Source organism: Sorex fumeus, unplaced genomic scaffold (genome assembly GCF_029834395.1).
Source record: "Sorex fumeus unplaced genomic scaffold, SorFum_2.1 ptg000072l, whole genome shotgun sequence".
NCBI classification, from domain to species: Eukaryota; Metazoa; Chordata; class Mammalia; order Eulipotyphla; family Soricidae; genus Sorex; species Sorex fumeus.
This window is the reverse complement of record NW_026606129.1, coordinates 50569918-50582524: the sequence shown is the minus strand read 5'-3', so window position 1 is coordinate 50582524 and position 12607 is coordinate 50569918. Positions and strand designations below refer to the sequence as shown.

The following is a 12607-nucleotide window of genomic DNA, read 5'->3' as shown; positions in this document are numbered from 1 at the left end:
AAAGATTTCTAATATTTTTTTTTCTTTTTGTGTCACACCCAGCAATTCTCAGGGGTTACTCCTGGCTCTGCACTCAGACGTTACTCCTGGCGGTGCTTGGGGGACCATATGGGATGTCAGGGATTGAACCCAGGTTGGCCATGTGCAAGGCAAAGATTTCTAATATTTTCAAGCTTTTATTTCTGACTTTCCAGTTTTCATTTTTTTGTTTTGTTTTGTTGTTGTTTGTTTTGTGTTGTGGGCTGTAACCAGCACTCGGGATCCTGCCAGCATGTTGCTCGGGGTCACTCCCGGTGATGCTTGGGACACCATGCAGTCCTGGGGATTGAAATCAGGGCCTCTCGTGTGCAAAGGCATTGAGCTATCTCTGGACTCTAAATTTAATTCATTTTTTATTTGTTTTTGTTTTGTTTTTTGACAATAACTGGTGGTCCTCAGGGCTTATTCCTAGCTCTGGGCTCAGAGATCTCACCTACAGTGCCAGGGAACCATGTGGGATGCTGGGGATCAAATCCAGGTCAGATGCATACAAGACAAGCACCCAACCTGCTGAACTACTGCTCCATACCCCCTCCTCATAAACTTAATTATTAAAAAACTAAATAGGAAATCAGAGAGATAGCAGGTATGGCACTTGCCTAGCATGTGGCTGACCTGGGTTTGATCCCTAGAACCCTATATATCCAAGCCCTTTCAGGAGTAATCCCTGAGCATAGAGTTAGGATTGAGCCCTGAGCATTGCTAGGTATAGCCCCCAAACAAAATACACAAACAAGAAACGTGTCTTACATTTCTTTATTGAACAAGAGGTCAGATGGAATTGCCCTGAATAAATTCATGAAAGAGTGGAGAAATGAATTTGTGAAGAAAATTGGGTGATCAATTGCAGACATGGGATTCTTGAGGTGCCTATAAACAGCCAAGAGGAGCCAAAGGGTCCCACAGTGGGTTCATGTCTGGGCTTTGGGAGAGAGATCAGCACCGAAGCCCTGGGTCTGGATGGTATTGTGAACCTGGGTGTGATGGAGGAGTGGGTTTGATAAAGGAAGGCAGCAGCCAGGACTGAGATCTGTAACATTTCATTGGTTGGAGGTAGGGAAGATGGTGCAGGATCAGCAAATGAATTAAGCAGAAGCAGCCAGGGAGGTGAGAGGAAATTTGGGAGAGGGCAGGCACTTAAAAGCCATGGGGAGCAAGTGTCAAATGCTGGATAGAAGGTGAGAAAGTGGAGAATGAAGTGCTGACCCCACCAGCCTGCAAGTCTCTGAGGACCTGACAAGGGCGGCATCATGGGGAGAGACACTTCACTGCAGAGGGAGAGGGAGGCAAAGAACTGGGGAGAGCAAGGCGAGGCAACTTGGGAACTGTGTCATATCAGTGAAAGATGATGAATGGATAAATCTCAGCAGCAGAACTCAATAAATGTTAAAAGCTATAGACATTTGTTCAGCTGTGGCATAAATGTCAAAGTCAGGCCATAGAATATTCCTGGCCACTTTGTAAATCTACTAGTTGGATTTCTATCACCAAGAATTCTTGCTTTTCTTTTAAATTTTCTTTTCTTTTTATTTTTGGTTTTGGGTCCCTACCCAGCAGTTATCAGGGCTAACTACAGGCTCTGCACTTAAGGATAACTCCTGGAGACTAGGGAATCTTACGGGGTGCCAAAAATTCAGTCTGGGTCAGCTACATGCAAGGCAAGTGTCTTACACACTGTACTATCTCTCCAGCCCCAGATTCCTCCTCCTTGTTAAATGGAGACTACTTAGGAGAGATTTTATTGATGAATGGGCTTAGATTTTATAGGCAAATAATGTCCTAATGCGCAAGTTCTGAGTTCAGTTTTCCTGAGTGCTGGGCTTACTTAGTCTCCGTGGACTTTGTGATTTAAGACTTTCCTGAGACTCAGTTTCCTCACATGCAGTTTGACTCATTCCCCATCATATCTCCTTTGAGGTATAGTCATGCATGGGGATATTCATTAAGGCATTAAAAAAAAAGTTTTCAAGGCCTCTTGATTGATATCTAGGGTCTAGAGCTCAGGTACCAGGGAGAGGCCAAGGAGGCCCAGAGGCCCTCCCCCTGGTGTGTTTGAACAACTGACCTAGCAACGGTGAACTGACAAACACACCTGGTCTCCTGGAGCTGCCTCTGTTGTCTGTCTCCCAGCCATGACGGTACTGCTCAAGTCCACAGCACTTCTTGCTCTGGCTGTCTCTGGTAAGGAGTTGGTGGGGCGGGGGGGGGGGGGCGGGGGAAGGACCCTATGAAATAGAGAGTAGCTTATCAGATGAGCTACCATGTGGGGAGGGGTGGGAGTCAGAGAAGGGCCAGTATTGGAACACACAATCTTCATCCATTCCCTTGAATCACATTCTCATTTCACCAATTTTTCATTCCTCATTTGTGAAGTGAACCAGTTGGCTATGAGGGTGAAGGAGAACTTTGGTGGTTTGGCCCTAAGATGTGGCCCAGCCCCAAGGTGGAAAGGCAGGAGTGTGCTAATGCATGGTGTTCCATGAGCAGGGAAGCTTCTAGCCTGAGTCCTTTCTCCTTTAGGACTCCACTGCCTACCCTGGTTCATAAAAATCTCTGAGAACCATGATCCCAACATTGAACTTCAGTCTTTCACCTTCAACTGCTCTTATTATACCCCCACCATGAAGTTGCTATATGTGCAGCCGCCCACCACCTTTTTCAACACCCTAAGCCAGAAACTGTGGAATGGAATACTCACAGTCAAGGTAAGGTTGTGAGCACAGCTAAGGCTTGTGGCATAAACCAAGGAAGATCCAAAATTCACAGAGCCAGAGATGGGGGTGAGGGTGGTACTCTAAGCCCCACAAAACACTGCCCACCTGCATAGGTGACCTTGAGCAGCTCAGCCCGGCTGGATGCCCTGGAAGTGAACCATTATGAGCTGCATTTCCAGTACACGTGCGGCAGTTTTGTGAAGGAGGCGCCACTCTTTGTGGACGTGATACGGGATCCTAGCCGGATCCAGTGTGTTGGCCGATTTGCTAGCCCAGGTGAGGTCTGAACAATAGGTTGGGGTGGGGATGAGGTTGGCCTGAAAAAAAAAAAAAGCTTTTCTGCTGTTATCTCTGCCCAGCGGGGGAAATCATTCAGGTGCCTGAGACAGTCACCCCTGGGGCTCGGCTCTACACTCTGCTGCTCCCAGGCCTGGAATTTCAGAAAGCCAAGGTAAGCCTAGCACATTTGCAGTGAGAGGGAAGGATAATGGTCTAGGGTGAGGAAAATCAGTTTCCTCCTGGCTAAGCCCAACCTGCCAAAAGCCCCTTTGTGCACAATTGAGCTTCTATTGAGCTTCTTCCTGACCCAGGTCCTTTGACCGTGGCTCTTCATATAGGCACATTTCTCAGCAAAGGAGCTGAGTCGTTTTCTTTCTTTCTTTCTTTCTTTCTTTCTTTCTTTCTTTCTTTCTTTCTTTCTTCTTCTTCTTCTTCTTCTTCTTCTTCTTCTTCTTCTTCTTCTTCTTCTTCTTCTTCTTCTTCTTCTTCTTCTCCTCCACCTCCTCCTCCTCCTCCTCCTCCTTCTCCTCCTTCTCCTCATTCTTCTCCTTCTTCTCCTCCTTCTCCTTCTCCTCCTCCTTCTTTTTTTTTTTTCTTGTTGCTTCTGAAGCTCCTCCATGACAGTTTTCTATCACTTCTGTAATCCAAAAAGAAATGAAGGGCCCAGAATGCGGTTCTGTTGTAGACTCGACATTTGAGTTCACTCACTGGCACGTGCTGAGTGCGGTCCTGGTAGCCATAAGTATGGGGTCCCTGTTGGACACCACAATGAGTGTGTGATTTTCATTAACTGCAGCAAAGACTGCAACAAATGGAAAGGGGAAGAAAACAAAAAAGACATGTTAAACAAGAAACCACAAAATAGTTGGTTTAAACAGAAAAAAAATTGAGGCTCAGTGCTAGGAGTCAGGGTAGAAGTGTTGGGGAGACCAGATTAGGGTGTCAGTTATAGGATACGGGAGAATTAGGCATGGATAGGAAATTGCTGGGTTGTGGGGGTAATATTGACAGATATTTGGGTACTAGGGGTTGAGCAGAGGCCTCCTGGAATCTCAAGTGTCTCTTTTCTATCAGATAAGCATCACCAATGCTCAGGACCCTCCACTTTTCCCTGGAGTTTTCTCCATTGATAGGTCGGGTTCACTACGAGCACCATCACAGGGACTCAACGGGCAGGCTGAGAAGGTGAGCATGGTTTACACCTGGGACTGTCCATGGGTAGGGTCAAACACCTCCTGGCTTGTTTTTTCTTGGCCTTCTTGACTATGTGCTACCTGCTACTCCATGGGCTCTGGAATTCCAGAAAGAAAAAGAATCCCAAGGGGTCGGAGAAATATTACAACAGGTAAATTGTTTGCCTTGCCTGCCGCCAACCTACATTTGATCCCTGGCATCCCATATGGTCTCCTGAGGCCTACCAGGAGTGATTCCTAAATGAAGAGCCAGGAGTATCCCCTAAGCATCATTGGTGTGGCCTCAAACCAAAAAACAAAAAGTAAAAGAATTCCATGGCTGGATAGATATTGAAGAGGATAAAGTACTTGCATTGCACACAACTGACCCAGGCTAAATTTCAGCACCCCATATGTCCCCTGAGTCCACCCAGGAGTGATTCCTGAGTGCAAAGCCGGAAGTAAAACCTGAGCACTCCTGGGTGTGACTCAAAAGCTAAAAGAAAAATAAAAAATTATTAGAAAAAGAATACCTGGTTCTGGAAATTCACAATGCTTATAATTGAAAAGAGGCATTGGGGTTAGAGCCATAATACAGTGGGTAAAGCATTCGCCTTGTATGTGGCTGACCCAGGTTTGATTGCTGGTACCACATACAGTAGCCCAAGCACCACTAGGAGTGATCCCTGAATGCAGGACCAAGAGTAAGCCCTGAAAACTGCCCGATGTGCCCCCCCCCAAAAAAAAACAAACAAATGAAAAACACCACCAAATACAAAACTTCCCTGACTTGATCCAGAGAGATAGTATAGCAGATAAGGCATTTGCTCTGCACAATGGTCAACCTGAGTTCAGTCCCCAGCACCACATGTGGTCCTCCAAGCCCTCCCAGGAGTGATTCCTGATTGCAAGAGTCAGGAGTAAGCCTTGAGCACTGCGCTGCCTGATTTGGCCTCTAAACCCAAACCCCAAACTAAACGAACACTTTTACATTTTAAGCTGGAGAAATAGCTCAAAGATTTAGCATACCTGCCTGATAGGGCCTCAAAACCAAACCAAATAAACAATGTTCGTGTCTTAGTTTATTGTTTTTTAGCAAATCAAAGAAGGCAATTCACATCCTGAATGTTTCAGATATCACTCTGTGTGTGTATGTGTGTGTGTGTGGGGGGAAGATCTCTTTGTATCCTTATGTACTTACTAATAGAAAAATATATTGTCTTAGTAATATCTGTCAGTAGAGACAGGTCATAAGGAGTGAGTGTTGGGGTTCCTTGTGGAGTCTGAGGCGGCTGCTTATTTGAGAAGATTAGTCAGAGACACAGGTGACACACACTGGCTCTCCTTCCGGTGCTCAGGTCTTCCCTCTCAAGATCTTGGTGACCTTTGGAACGAATGGAAGCTGTCATGGGCTGCTGGTGGTGAAAGTTTTGCCTGTCCCCTCCAGCCACCTCTCCTTCCTGTAAGGCTCCCTGCACTAGAAGCGCTGGGGAAGGCAGCATCCAGCACCAAGGAAGTAGGAGTAGAGTGAAGGTGGGGGGCTGTTGGGGTGTCCTAAGCTAGCTCCTCTATGAGGAAAGCTTCAGGGGGTCTTTTGAAGGGAAGCCAGTTTCCTTCTTAAGGCCAAATCCCCTGTTTTGGTGCAGGGAACAGAACCGGAGTATCATAATCCGGGAGGATGTGGACCCCGGAAGTGAGGTGGTTCAGGTCCAAGCCCAGGGCTCTGATGTGCGCTATGAAATCCTCTCTCCAGTGCCCTGCCCACTCTTCTCCATTGGATATGGTAAGGGAGGGCGAGGGTACAGGCATGCACTATCTTCTCACCCTCCTGAGAATAAGTCTGAAAAATTGGAGCTAGGGAAACTTGGTAGGCTGGATAGAGTTTGAGGTCAGCCTTGCAAGAGATAACCAAAATGGCTGGGTTCAGTCCTGCACTGGATCCTGTGTGGGGAGGAGACGGGAAGGGATTAAGCTCATGAGTGATCATGCCCATGTTTTGTATCCACCCACCCTCCCTCCTTGCTCAGTTGATGGTGTGATCAGGACCACTGCACCCCTAGAGTTGGCACAGGCCCCAAGCACAATGGTCACCAGGCTGCAGGTGAAGGCTTTTGAGCGACTCCAGCCATGGACCAGTGGAGAGCTCAATATCACAGTGAAAGTACAGCTGGTCAACCGCTGGCCCCCACGCTGCCTCCCAGCACAGCTGCTGTGAGTCTGTGGGACCCTCACCTATGCTACTAGTACAAGAGCCACATCTGCAAAGCCTGGCCTGACTCCTGCCCTCTGCTCCCAGGACTCAAATTCCTGAAAACATGCCTGTGGGCACAGTCCTGAGCACCTTCACTTGCAATGACCCTGATGCTCCCGGCTCTACCCTCCACTACCAGTTGCTGCTCCATGGCCCTCCTGGCGCCACCAGCCTCTTTCTTTGGGACAGAACATTGGAGGTGCCCAGTCTCTGCTCCCAGATCTAAGAGCAGGAAAGGAAGGGAAGGGAGCCAAGGGGCTGTGGGTATAAGATCACACAGGTGGTGGTGGGGTCATTCTGCTGAAAAGAGTCAGCTAATCCCCGGAAAACCAGGCTGCAGGTGGGTTCTCTGTGGAAACCAGGACTGAAGCAGTCCCATGCGGTACAAGGCTGTTTGGGCATTGACTGGGCTTCACCCTCCCGCCTTTCTGGCCAGGTGAATGACACACTGGACTGTGATGCTCCCGGAGGCTGCTTGCAGCATGCTGCCTCCATCTTGGTGCTCGACAGGGGGCAGCCCCAAATGCGCAGTGAGTGAACATGCCCAGGACTGGGTATGTGATCTGTACTTCTCTTCCCAACATCTGCATGATCCTCGATCCTTGATCCTCCCTCAAAAAATCCTTAGGGCAAAGGCACGTATTTTTCTTCTAAATGAATCCCCATTGGGGGAAGATTATTGCTCTCCCTCTCCCCCAGGGCTTCCCCATCTTAGAACATCAGGGCAGGGCTGGGTACCCAAGGTCAGCTCTTTGATTGTCAAATGGTTCCCAGCTGAGGTGCCAGTCTTGGTGAAGGTGACACCTGTCAACGAATTCTCCCCAACCTGTGTCTCACGCTCACTTCGGGTCCCTGAGGATGTAAGACCACCCACTGTGCTGGGCTCTGTGGAGGGTACAGACATGGACTACCCACATGACAGCATTGAGTACTACATCTCTGGAGGATCCCCCACCTTCGTTGTGGATCGTCTTAGTGGTACTCCGTGCCAGGTTTAGGGTGGAGGTGGGAGGCAGAGTTAACTCTGCAGGCTGAGGCTGTGATCTCTCCTTCTAGGGAAGGTTCACCTCCTGCGGCCTCTGGACTATGAGGTGCAGCGGCTGTACAGGCTCACTGTTCTGCTAGTCGATTATGGCCAAGACCAGAACCCTGACCACCACCGAACGGGCTCCTGCACCATTACCATCGAGGTTGAGGTCATTGAGCCCTGAAACCTTGGAAAAAATTAAAGGAGTTAATTTATTATTTGGGCTGGAGCGATAGCACAGCGGGTAGGGCATTTGTCTTGCAAGTGGCCAACATGGCTGACACGAGTTTGATTCCTCCACCCCTCTCAGAGAGCCCAGCAAGCTACCAAGAGTATCTTGCCTGCATGACAAAGCCTGGCAAGCTACCCATGACGTATTCGATATGCCAAACACAGTAATAATTGTCACAATGGAGATGTTACTGGGCCTGCTCGAGCAAATCAATGAACAACGGGAGGACAATGACAGTGAATTTATTATTTATTATTATTATTATTATTATTATTATTATTATTATTAGGCTTTTGAGCCAAAAAACTTAGTGATGGCTTTGCACTCTGGAATTACTCCTGGTGGTACTTAGAGAGGCCATATGGAGTACTGGGAATTGAACCCAAGTCGACCATGTGCAAGGTCTCTCTCTCCAGCCTATCTCCATGTACTATCTCTCCAGCCCCACGTTGAAGTTTAAATCTCCCTCTGGTCTTGTTTTTCATACTCTTCCCCATTTCCTCTCTGTCTGGGGCCTATTACCTGACATGTAGGCCCTGGCCTATGTGGGAGGAGACTGAGAGGCTGACCTGGGTGCCTTCCTATAGGATGTGAACGATCATGCCCCGGAGTGTGAACCCCCATTTCAGGAACTTACCATCCACATCTCCCCGGGTCATAGTGTAGAGGTGACCAAGGTGTCATGTTGGATTCCCCAGGAGCCACAACACCTGGCCTTCTCCTACAGTATCGTGAGAGGTAAGGGCAACAGAAATCTCCAGGCTGTTAAGGAAGTTTGGCCCGGGCCAGAAAGGACCTCCTTCTTCTGTTACTTTGTTTTCAGGGAATAGTCAGAACCAATTCAGCCTGCAAGGGGCCATCCTAGTGCACAAAGGTCTCGGATTGCAGCCCTCCTGGCCAGAGCAGCCGCACACTTATGAACTATTGGTCCGTGTGGCTGATGTGGGTCCCTCCATCTCCCACCTCAGCACCACAGCCACCATCATTGTGCATCTAGTTCCATGGAGGCCCAGCACAATCGCTACAACTACAGTAAGTGAACCACAGTAAGTGACTACAGGATCTTAGGCAGGAAGGGGAGAAATATGGTAACAAAGACTTTTTTTTACTTTATTTAAACATCTTAATTTACAAAGTTGCTCATAATATAGCTGTTTCAGGCATTCAATGTTCCAATGCCAATACCACCATCAGTGTGATCAGTGTGACCTTCCCTCCATCATTGTCCCCAGTTTCCCATCTATCCCCAAGCCTGCACCCTAGGCAGGCACAAGATTGTTTAGTTTTTACTGCCATAACAAAGACTTTTGGAGAGTGGAGCTATTTTCAACGTGGAACTATAGACGATGGTGTTCTAGAAGGAACCTTTGAGGAGAGAGAACTTGGAAATATGGAAGAGCAAATGTGGGGTTTGGGGTGGCTGATCTTTGAAGGCTGGATGGTCCGTCTATTTTGGCAGAGCAGTGATAGACTGTGGCTCCCATTTCAGGTATCTTCATCGATGACACCTCTGGTTGTGAGAGTCACGGAGGCTTTCTGGCAGCCAGAGCCCTGGTTTGTAGTGGTGCTAACAGTAACAAGTGCCCTCCTCCTCCTGGTTCTGGGATGGCTCCTGCACAGGCTCCTGAAGAGGTAGGATTTCTATTTCTGGGGCCTCTGCCTCCCATACAGCCCCCAGAGATCCCCACTGATATTTTTTATTTAAAATTTGATGGCAATGCCCAAGTCAGTGGGCAGACAAACTGACATTAAGGAGAGTCACCCTTCCTCTGGAGATCAAGAGGTTAGAACCAGAAAGACCCTGGCAGGACACACTCTATCTTTGTCAGTGTTGGAGGAGCCCAGAACCTGCTCCCAGATCTAAGACAGGGGCAGCCATAAGTATAGGGTCCCTGATGGATACTACAAACAAGTGTGTGACCTCCATTCACTCTAAGTCTTAAAGCAGACATGAGTAAGGAGGAGGCTCAGGCTTTCATGAGCTGGGCATTTGCCTTCTTCCTGTCTCCCCACTTGAAACCTTACCTGACACTTTCTAGTAGGCACAGACGGAATCCAAGGAAGGTGCGGTAAAAACGCGAGTGCTAAGTTTGAACTCTTTCCTGATCTAAAAAGGCAAATGAAGGGGCTGATGCCTGGAGCCCACAGCTGCCTCACTTCTCCGTCCATTCTCCTGGTATTTCAGGTTGACCCAAGTGTTACAGGCACCAAACAAACCAGACCAGGCCCTGCTGCTAAACAGGTCAGCGACCTTTGTATGACTCTCTGCTTGGGATCTGTCTCAAACCCACGCTAGGACCTACAACCTTATCTCTCCTTCCTATACCTGCTTTGCCCTAGAATCCAAGGAACTGAAGGTTCCACTGAGGGCTTGATGGAGCCACTGAAGAGGGAGATGTCCCAGGCACCCCAGAAAGACACGAGCCTGGTAAGGCAATCCACCATCCTATTTAATAGGCACAGAGTCTTCTCCAGAGTACTCTGCTCCCCACCACCCTTGTCCCTGTGGACAGTTAAAGGAGGTGGGTGGGCTCCAGACCCAGTCAGAGGCAGGCATCCATTTGCTCCCTGTGGGTAAGAATCAATCAGTGAACCCTTTCTTCCCCTCAGCAGCATTTTGATGGCAGAGCACAGGATGCCCGTGAGTTGTTCTCTTCCTAAACCATCCTAAACCATTCTTCATACTCTTCATCTGGGCCCATTTCCTCTCCTTACCCTACCTCAGTATCTCCTCCTGCTATCACGCACCCATTATCTTTTTTCTCTGTATGGGATCTGTTGTCCTTCCTACTCCCACTTCAGCTGTTTGTCAAAAACCTGTGTGACTTGGAGGTGGTACGAACAGGGCCTGCTTTCTATCCAGGGTTGGGATGGGGATAGTGATGAGATGTATTTTGTTTTTGAGCCACACTCAGCAGAACTTAGGGCTTATTCCTGGCTCTTTGCTCGGGATCACTCCAGGCAGGACTCACAGATTCATATGTAGTGCCTGGAATTGAACCGAGGTGGGTCGTGTGCAAGACAAACGACCTACCTACTATACTGTCACTCTGGTTCCTCCTCCAGTGCATTTGGTCTTTACCTAAGCAAATTTACTGAGAAAGGAGGTAGGGACTAGCAGAATTGGGGCGGGGAGTCACACCAAGGGTCCTAGAAAGTCTTTCTTCAGCAGTGTCCTCTTTCCCCTGACCTTCTGAGCTCCTAGGTACCGGAAGAGCATACCTGTTCAACACAAGCACTGGAGCCCGGCGCTGGCTCTGAAACCAAGAAATTCCTTCCTTCACTGTGTTAGTAAGTTCTTCATAGGACCTGTTTTCAAGCCGCTTCAGTAATAAAATTACAAGAATGGTCCTGGATCTGTAACCTACATATGAGAGCTGTGAGATCTTGCTTCCTAATGTTCCTTGGAGAAAACACCCAACCCTTGTGGGCTCTTAGGAGCTGCAAAGCTAATAATCTTTTTTTTTTTTTTTAGCTTTTGGGCCACACTTGGCAGTGCTCAGGGGTTATGCCTGGCTCTGCACTCAGGAATCACTCCCGGCAGGCAAATGGGACCAAATGGTATGCTGGGTATTGAACCTAGGTCAGCCACATGCAAGGCAAATGCCCTGCCTGCTGTATTATTGCTCTGCCTTGCTACTTTTCTTTTTAGGAAGTGTTGTATAATACTCTAGCAGTGTAAAAGGTGGTTACTCTTTTACAGAGTAGCAGGGTCAGTGACTGAAGGTGCCTTTAGTCAGTCTGTCCCCTCAGTGATCACCTTCTTACTGAGTTCGGAGGATCCTGGAACCTTCTTTCTTTCATTCTTAAATGGAGAACTTTGAAGGCCCCGCTAACTTTTAGAGCACTTTGATGACTAGTGTAGAAGTTTTCTTGGAAAGGATCTGGAGGTTCTACACTAACATTGGTGTAGACTTGAGAATCCTGTAGTTGAGCTGGTCACCCGTGGGACTAGTCAACGTGGATAATCGGGAAAGGGTGCATGAGTGGGAAAAAAGAGAGACAGAAGAATGGGAGCAAGACAAGACTCTGATCAAGCTCCAAATTTATTTCTCCCAAGCTAGCTTTTTATAATTGATTACACGAGGAAGTGGGAAAAATGGGGAATTAACAAAGCATAAAAATATTCAGTGAATCAGGGTGTGCGCTCATGGCAGTTATCTCGGGCGTAGCTCAGAAACTTACACAACGTATTTTAACATTTTTCCAAGAGATTAGTTCCTAAATTGCAGGTCAGACTGTACTGACATTTTGGCTCCTGGCATCTCCTCCCTTTTTATTTTTAAAATAGGCAATTAAGTATCTTATAGAGAGCCTTAATTTTTATTTTTAAAATAGGCAATTAAGTATTGGCAGTACAGTGGGCCTGTTCTTACATCTCCAGAGATAGCTCAACCTGTATCACAGAAGGCAAGCTTTCTTCATGGAAAGAAGGGCATTAACCATTAGGGGAAGTAGGGGCCTATCCCTCAGTCACTATTAAGGATCCTTTAAGTGGGGAGAGGAATATTGTTCATATCCAACCTCTATGCAGATAGGCATGCTTCTACGAGCTCAGGACGGCCTTTGAAGGCTCCTTGTCAGTGGATACCGCCTGGTTCCATCCCCCTGGAGGTGCCCATAGTATCATTTCAACTGCCCTGAGATGCAGCTGCCCTAGTTCGGGTGCAAGGAGCCAGTAGCTGCACAAGGAGCAGGGGTACAGTTCCATCCAGGCACCTCTAGCCCTTGATCAGCAAGATCCAATAGATGGTAATGAATTTGGATGGGTTTTGATGCCAGGGAGTCAATCTGCCTTTTTATAAAAAAAAAAAAAAGCCATAACACTATTAAACAAAAACGGAGCCAGGGATATTACAATCAGGATACCAAAAAGGGGCACATAAGGTGATA

At 47.8% G+C, this 12607-nt stretch overlaps 1 protein-coding gene across 1 annotated transcript; it reads left to right on the top strand.

The window, feature by feature from the left end:
* Positions 1–2171: 2171 nt before the first annotated feature.
* CDHR4 (cadherin related family member 4) lies at positions 2172–10975 on the top strand. The gene is made up of 19 exons (XM_056129691.1): positions 2172–2220; positions 2560–2744; positions 2867–3029; positions 3113–3204; positions 4107–4217; positions 5563–5666; positions 5851–5987; positions 6232–6415; positions 6501–6654; positions 6892–6985; positions 7230–7433; positions 7512–7651; positions 8302–8452; positions 8538–8746; positions 9204–9346; positions 9900–9956; positions 10055–10142; positions 10328–10355; positions 10920–10975. Exons 1-19 carry the CDS (start codon positions 2172–2174, stop codon positions 10973–10975), a joined length of 2349 nt encoding a protein of 782 aa, XP_055985666.1.
* Positions 10976–12607: the final 1632 nt, after the last annotated feature.